The following is an 8,304-nucleotide window of genomic DNA, read 5'->3' as shown; positions in this document are numbered from 1 at the left end:
CCATTTAATGGGCATTTGCTATGAACCAGACACCATGCTAAATCCTTTACAGGGAATATTTCATCTAATCCTCACCGCCACCATAGGAGATGTGCATTAATATCTCCATTTCACAGATGGGGAAGCTGAGGCCGAGACTTGTAACTAGCCCAGGGCCATCCAGCGCAAAAGTGGCAGAGCTGGGCCTCATACCCTAGTCGGTCTGACTCTAGAGTCTGCGCTCTTAAAAATACCAATAATAACTTCCATTTTAGTAAACTGTTCCAAACACCATTCTGTGCCCCGGACATGCATTCAGTCCTCTAATCCTTACATTTAAACACATGATATTTACTCTCTATAGAATCTTCATATTACTGATATGGAAACTTAAGCACAGACATATGAAGTCACTACTCCATGATCATGTAGTTAGGAAGGGGCAGAGCTGGGATTTGAACCCAAGTAGCCTGGCTTTGATGCCTGGGATTTATCACCCAAGATTCACCATTTAGGAGCCTCACCACCACGACTCTATACATGGTTCATTGGTATCTGGTAGTTTTTACACATTTCCACCTGACCATCCCACACTTCACCTTCCTCACCTTTAAAAAGGAGTAAGAGCAGGTACCCCTCCTACCTCTTGCTACAGTTCCAGGGTCAAAAGAGGCAATGTTATGCAAATGGAACTTTATCAACATTCTGGGAACTTAGAACCAGAACAGGCTGAAAGATGTTGATTGATCTTGTGGGGGTAGGATCCCAGCTACTTCCCCCCCCCCCCCCCCCCCCCCCCCCTCCTCACCCCCCAAATGTCATGACTAAAGATGGTTTTAAATATCCCAGGCTACTTAAGGGGCCAGCTCTCAATGGCATTTAAGATGACAGTCACCTTCAGGGTGGGCAGTGGGCCCACGAGTGATAGCAGAGTGGGGAATTTGGGCTGGGGTATAGGCAGGAGACAAGTAGAACCTACTCTCTACTTTCCTCCTCCTCCAAGCTCCCAGCCCAACCCCACCTCTGGGCTGCTGCAGCCCACTTCAAGAAGCCGGCAAGTGCATCTCTCGTTGTCGACCAGAAGGGGTCACTGCAGAGCGAGCAGTGCTCTTAGTCACTCTCTTAAGCAGGCACACAAATACCCAAATACACACATATCCAAAGCCACGTACATTTCTGGATCCATACATCCATACTCTGTTTCCCCAGGGTTCTTTCTTCCTTCTCCTCCCCCGTCTTATTCTCTTTGCCTTACTTCTCCCCTTTCTCTCCCATGTCCCTCCTCTCCCTTTCAAAGAACTTCTGAAGTTCACATTGGCGCCCAGGTCTCTTGGTCTCTGTCCCTGTCAGCATCAGCCAGAAACATGGGTTTGTTCTGGCTGTGGCCCAGACCTTGTGCTAGGTGCTTGGAGGCCTTTAAGAGTTGGCAAGGCCTCCTTCCAGGAATTTGCAACCTGGGGAGTGGGAGTAGTAACTCTTCGGAGATTAAAGGGCTCCAAGGGAGAGATGCACCGAGGGGTCCTGCTACTGTCTCTTTTTCTTAATGAAAACCCTGGGGGTGAAACTAGAGAAATTCTGCCCAGACCGTGTGCCTCTAAGGGTTTATTTGTGATTCTGAACTCTCACTTTCTGGGATTAGGGTTGAAGTGGGAGAGGGGGTAGAAGATGGGGAGAGAGACCTAAAAGTAACTATCCCCCTGTAATCCTGATTTCCCCCCTCAGATCCCTCTCTCTAAGTGCTTTACTTTTCCAAAAGGGACTCCTTTCCTGAGACAAGCTATGTTAATTTCTTAACCACTTTTCTGTGGTTGTGGCTAAATTCCCCAGGAGTGGATGGGGTGGGGTGGGGTGGGGGGCACTCTTTCCTTTGGACGGGTTTGGCAGCGGGGACATTGGGCTGGCTGGCTGTGAGGCACAAAAGAAATCTTCCTTACAGCGCCGCAAGCACAGATGTAGCGCTGCGCCCCTCTGCGGGCGGGGACCTGGCTTGGCAGATGGCGAAAAGCCGAATTGGCGAAGGATTGTCCATCAAATGGCACTTTCTGGGTGGTGGGGATCTCGTGGTGCCCAGGCACAAAGAGGAATGCAAGGGACCCCCTTTGCTGGCCCAAGCAGTCTCTCCCAGAAGTGAGAGGGTCAAGTTGGCTTGGGCGGCTAGGTTAAGTTTTTTGGGTTTTTTTTGTTTTTGTTTTTGTTTTTTTACTCCCCCCCCCCACACTAGAAGATCTGCCACAAGACTTGCGAAGGGGATTGAGAAGGGAGGTGGCTGGGCCCAGAGGACACGCAAGAAGAGGTGGGGGAAGGGGGGAAGGCCTGCTATGGCTGGGGAGGAGAACAGGCTGGGAAGCAGGATGTCCTGCCTGGTTCAGTTCGGAGTGCCGGGATTGCCTCTCTGAGGGGTCAACGCCGCAACTCTGTCGCCACGGGGCCCTGGTGACAGGCACATGCCCCGCCCTTTCTCCTCCCAAGACCTGCGGGCTTTTGTTATGCAGATGGCGGCAGGAGGCTGTGCGGGAGGAGGAGGAGGGAGTTGGTAGGGAGGAGAAGAGACGGAGGAGTCGGCGGTGGGGGGGGGGAGGAAAGTGCTGCTCGCGCGACCAGCCTCCTCTTCCAACGTCACATTGTGCGAGAGACAAAACCCGGGCGCGCCTGAGCTCACACGCGCACGCACACACAGACGACCCCGTCGCCTCTTCTCTCTTGGCACTGCCGAGAAAGCCAGCCCTCCCTTCCCTTCCTGGGGCGCGGAGGCTTAGCAAGCTCAGAGCTCAGCCCAGACACAACACAGAAGGCGAAGAAAGACGGCGGATCAGCCTTCTTTCTCCCCTGCCTGCCTGGGCTGAGGCGCCCCATCCCCCGCCCTGAACCCCCGATCTCTGCCACCCCACCCCTCTGGGTTTCACAAGGACTGAGCCCGGAGCCGGGTGTGCCCCCATTTGGAATCCACGTTTCAGCACTTCGGACAGCGCCCGGACGCCCCGGGCCCCTTTGGGTTGGCTATGGCGAGCGTTCAGCAAGGGGAGAAGCAGCTTTTTGAGAAGTTCTGGCGAGGAACCTTTAAAGCTGTGGCCACCCCGCGTCCCGAGAGCATCATTGTCGCCAGTATCACGGCCCGCAAGCCTCTGCCAAGGTAATGACCTCCTTCTTAGAAGGAGAGACCCTGATGGCCCTTCTTTCCTGGCCTGTGTGTCCCCCGAGCCCTGAGGGGTGGATGCAGGCAGCTGGGCCAGGGCGCCTGTTTTTTTTCCCATCACTACTCGGTGTCTCTCGCTCGAACATGGGAACTAATTGCCTGTGTGAGGTGGAAGCTGGTGAGAAGGGACAGGGAGTCTTTAGGGGGAGCAACACTCAGTTGTCTGCTGACCTGGCAGCTGCTGTTTGAGAGGTTTTGCTTTCTTGGGGTGGGCGGTGTAGGTGAGATAGGACTTGACTAAGAAACTTTTCTTGGTATCAGAGCTCAGAGGACAGGGGGGCAAAGGAATGGTGGATTTGGGGTGGCTGGGGGTGTTGTACAAGAAGAGAAGATGAAGGTTGAACCAGCTCAAGTGGTGTTCAGAGGTAACGGCACATTTCTATACTCAGCTCAGAAACTAGCGAGCTCTGAACATTTTGACAAAAGCCCATATGCTGTTCCCTCAAATATACCCTAAACAGCACCCTCCTCCACGCCTTTCTGGCTGCCACTGCTGCTGAATTCTCTCTTCTCCAGCATCCAAAACCAGTACTCTGAGCTCAAGAGTCAGGGAGGAGCCTTCCAAGATCGTGAAGATGATCTTGGAAGAGTTTTATTTGGTTTTTCGAAAAGGATCTGATTGCTTTGAACTCAAGAATGAGCACAGACCCACAGATGGTGAAAACAGTGGGATGGGGGAGAATAGGGGAAGAAAAGAAAGAAAGGCAGAAAGAAAAGAGAAGAGGAGGTGGGGTGAAATGGAGAGAAGGCTGGGGAGAACATTCCAAGACAGAGAAAACCCAATTCTTTTCATAAAGCATTCAATTTAGAGGAGTTTGAGAATGAAAGGAAGAAGCCTGTGCCCTCTGTCAGGGAAAATCAAGGCAGTATGAAAACTCATCTTTTGCTGGTGTTGGATGAGTGGTTCAGTGGGAGAAAAAGAACAAAGTGGACCAGGGGAGACCACTTGGAGGATGTATTAATCCTGGCAGGCTCCATTAGAGAGCAGATTGAAAACAGGTCTGTGAAAGTGCTTCAGACAGAATGCCTGTTCTGGAACCACAGGATCTGAACTTTCCAGTGGGTGACGGGGAATCCTATCTACAGAATCAAACTCGGGCTGGAGAACTTTTCGGAGTCTGCTGGGAGCCTAGCTCATGCATGTCTTTAGAGAAATGGGTACCACATATCGGGAATGGGTGTATAGTCGAAGCAGGATGTGGTAGGCTGCAAACAGCAGCCAGTATTTGTGGCTGGGAGGGAGGGGGACACCTCGTGACACAGGCTGGAGAAGGGGAATGAGAACACCAAATGCCGTCCAGGACTGATGTTTCTCTGCTTGGGAAAAGGTTCTTTGTAGAGAGTTTTGACGTCAGCAGTTTTATCTTCCTGGGTTTCAGCCATCCATTCTGCCTTTGGAGTGCACCTACTATTGGCAAATCCGGTGCTGTGTGGGCCAAAGAATATGCCCTTGTAGAAGAAACTAAAGACAATTTCATTGAAAACTACATGTGTGGCATTTGGTTCAGAGTCTGCCATATATTTCAGGGATGCAGGAAGAGGAGAGCAGATTCGGGGTGGTATTTGAATACAGAAAACGCCTTAAGTCCACCTGACTTGGTACCTTCACCCTTTGCCTATCTGTCTGTTACTGGCATGTCCCTTTCTTGGTCATATTCTCAATCATGTGAATTGCCCGAAGTCTCCTAACCCTCATGCTTTTTGTAGCATTGTTTAAATCCCAACATAATGCATCTGGGACTCTTAACAATAGCCAACCCTCCTCCCCCAGGTGTCATTTCCCTCTAGGTGTCTTTTAACATCTTGGGTCTCCTTACCCCTGGAAACCACTGCTGGGGTGAAAGTCTGAGTCATAAGCCCCTAATTTATGTCACGCTGGAAGGATCTTCTTCGATAGTTCTGTAACAGGTGTGGCCCCTCTGTAGAATAGATTCCAGTTTTATAGCTGTTACTGCTGGTTTGGGGTGGGAAACGAGTGGGGAGCATTTGTATTCAAGGCTTCAGGGAAGGCTGGGTTTGAGTCGTCTTTCAACAGACTGTCTGTAAAACCTGAATCATCCCCATCCCCATCCAAGCCAACCACATCCAGTGAGGTCGGTCTCTGTATCCTTTCTAGTGTTGTATGCTTACTTAACAGTGAAAGTACCATGTTTCCAAAGCTGGGTTCTCAGGAAGGAAAGGGACAGAGACACTGGCATAGCATCAGCTGAGCCCCAGTGGCTTCCTCTAGAGGCAGTCTAGGGACTTGGTCTGACCAGAAATGTCATTTAGTTCCATGAGTCAAGACCAGCACTCAGTCAGCAGATCTGTAGAGAGATGGGGGAGGGATTGGATGAAACACCAGCCAGGCCAGTTCTGTTGGTTACACACTTAATACGTGTTTATAGATGAGGGCTACCCCTCCTCTGAATGAACTTCCCCAGAATATTTTAAGTCTATCTCCGAATATAATTTAGTACCAGGATAGAAGCTTACATTCAATTGGTTGATTTCATAGCACTATGCATATATCATACAATCACACTCCAAGCAAAACCTCCCCTTGTTCCCCCCTCCCCGCCTTCCTCTCCCCCTCCATGAGGCATACTTGATGAGGCAATAGCTTTATTGTGTATCAGATTGCAAGCAGATGTCTGACTCAAATGTCCGAACGTATAGCAGAGTGGGAGGCAGTATATCATAGTGGTTAAGAGCTCAGACTTGAGTTTCAGACAGACCTGGATTCTTGTTCTAGCTCTACCATTTAGCCGAGTGTCCTAGACAAGAGGCTTTACCTTGCTGAGCCTGTTTTGTCAGCTTGAAATAGAAATAATAGTAGCCATCTCAGACATTGAATTATGAGGACTGAGTCAGGTAAAACATTTCGCACAGTGTGTGGTCCAGAGTGATTGCTTAATAGACATCACTTCTAAAACAAACCGCTCTGTTTATAATGGCCAGAGGAAATCAACATTTCCTTCCAGTATTGTGTTCCTCATGCCTACCCATTTCTCCCCCAAAAGATGCTAGCAGTAAATATTGTGGGATTTCAGCTGCTGACAGGCCATGCATTGAGATGGAATTAACACACAGGAGGTGGGGTGGGAGTGGTCCCATCATTCTCTTCCCTGGGGGAAGGTTAGTTGCTTTCTGATAGGACTTTCTTAGTTAGGGGGTGGAGGGCTGGTGAAGAATTATCTAGATTCAGAATGGATTGCTATAACATCCCCACAGAGTATTCTTTTCATTTGTGTAGAGATGACCAGGTACTGCCAGTCCAAAGAAGACTGAAACTCCTGAAAAATTAGTTTGAATCCCTAGTTCCATCAAACCTAGAGCAACTGTATAATTTATTATTCATATCAAGAGTGAAAGGTTTGCTGTGAGTAGTTATTCCAGAATGGAAGATGTAATGGGGACTATCCCAGGCCACCTGGGATGTAGGGTGGCCAAAGTGCAGCCTCACCCTATACGAGCTTGAAAGACGGTCAGCATGAATCAGTAAGATAGTTGGAGAGTAAGAGACCCCTTTTTTGTCCCCACTGAAGAAGTACAGTCATTTCTCCTGGCATTAATTAATTCTCTTTTTTAATTGTTTGGCCCAGAAAAGTTTGTACCCAAAAAGTTTATGCTCAAAGCAGAAAACTTAAGTGTCTGAGGCTAGACCCAACTGTAATAATCATATCACCAGAATAGTAGCTGAGGACCTAATGAACATGTAAAAACCATTTGAAATTAGCATATCAATTGTTTGTGGACGCAGGAGTGTTTGTAAAGGGCTAGAAAGGCGGCCCTTTTAAATGGAATAAGCAATTCCCTTTACAATTCTTTTGGCAAGCTATTAATTTTCTTCGAAAATCCTCTCTATGCAGAATAGTCCAGAAGCAGACTTCAGCCCAGGTCTGTCCAAAGGATCATAAATTCCAAACTATTGGAGATTTTACTGCATAAAGGGAAAGATGGCCAAATTGTGAGGCAGGAAAAATGCCTTTGAACCATTTAATTCCAGACTCCCCTTTGTGCCAAGAGATCAGTTAGCACATTTGTGCTGACTCTGTCCTCGGGAGCAGAGTGAGGGGCAGCTGGGAGGTGATTTCCTGACAGCCTGTGGTTAAAAACCAAGGTACTGAGGGTCATAGAGAATGCTTGCCCTGGCGATGAATGATCGTTTTTCTCTGGAAAGGGAGTGTTATTGTTTGGGTCAAACCTTTCTCCTTGTGAAAGGTGAAATTTGCTGAATGGTATACAGGGGTCTGGGGGGGTGGCATTATTTCTGACACAGCTGTTTTCACTTGGCAACCGTGCTGTCTTAAGATTCGGGCTGCAGTAGACACTGAATGAAAGTTGGATGCATTAACTGAATGAGTACATGCGGTCCAAATCCAGTGTCAGATTTGCTCTCTCCCAGCCCACCCCCATTCCTGACAGGCTGGGGATTCTTGATCAACGCCGCCTAAGAGACACACACTCTGCAGATTTGACTCACACTGGTGTCAGAATGAAGCTCTCGGGATATAGACATCCGTCTGGCTGGGGGAGCAGACATGTCATCTGGTGTGGGTACAGGAGGTTGGACGAAATGCCACCAGGAAGTGCTTTTCAGGGCTGTGTGAGCCTCCATGAACTCCATCCCCACTCTAGGCCACCAGAAAAGAATGGGGGGGGGGAACACCCCTAAAAGCCTAACTCCTGTGATGAGGAAAAAAGCCTCCATCATGCACTTCCTGCTCTTGTGAGCACCTCAGGCATGCCGCCGGGGCACAATAAATTTTTAAAAATATCCTTTCTTCCAGAGTGACTGTTTTTACCTTCCTGTGGGGTAGAAGGGCTTGCAGGGGCTTAATAAAACCAGAGTTTTTAAATTGCTCGTTACCAAGACTTTCTTTGAGGTGTGAGAGAACACTTCTGGGGAGAAAGGGGAATGGTGGAGAACTTGGGCTCTGAAGTCAGATCTGCTCAGGCTGAAACCTTGCTGTGCTACTTTCCTACCTTTGGACTCTGCTAATCACTCCACCCTCCCTGTGCCTCTGTTTGCCCACCTGCGTGAGACTGAGCTCACAGGGTTGTAGTGAGGAGTAGACAAGGTGATTCGTGTAAAGGACATGGTACAGTGCCTGGCACAGACCGAGAGCTCCATCAACAGTGCTCTTGTT

The 8,304-nt window shown here is 49.1% G+C and overlaps 1 protein-coding gene across 1 annotated transcript in view; it reads left to right on the top strand.

The window, feature by feature from the left end:
- Positions 1 to 2,684: 2,684 nt before the first annotated feature.
- The window catches only part of SRRM4 (serine/arginine repetitive matrix 4), a 149,764-nt gene continuing 144,144 nt past the window's right edge, over positions 2,685 to 8,304 (top strand). Inside the window, exon 1 of the mRNA XM_025889412.2 lies at positions 2,685 to 3,109. Coding sequence (XP_025745197.1) covers positions 2,979 to 3,109 — 131 coding nt within the window. The 5' untranslated portion in view covers positions 2,685 to 2,978. The remainder of the gene's footprint in view (positions 3,110 to 8,304) is intronic.

The sequence above is a fragment of the Callorhinus ursinus genome, unplaced genomic scaffold, assembly GCF_003265705.2.
Source record: "Callorhinus ursinus isolate GAN/ISIS: 27379988/994484 unplaced genomic scaffold, GSC_fseal_2.0 scaffold41, whole genome shotgun sequence".
NCBI classification, from domain to species: domain Eukaryota; kingdom Metazoa; phylum Chordata; class Mammalia; order Carnivora; family Otariidae; genus Callorhinus; species Callorhinus ursinus.
This window is presented reverse-complemented; position numbering and strand designations above follow the sequence as displayed.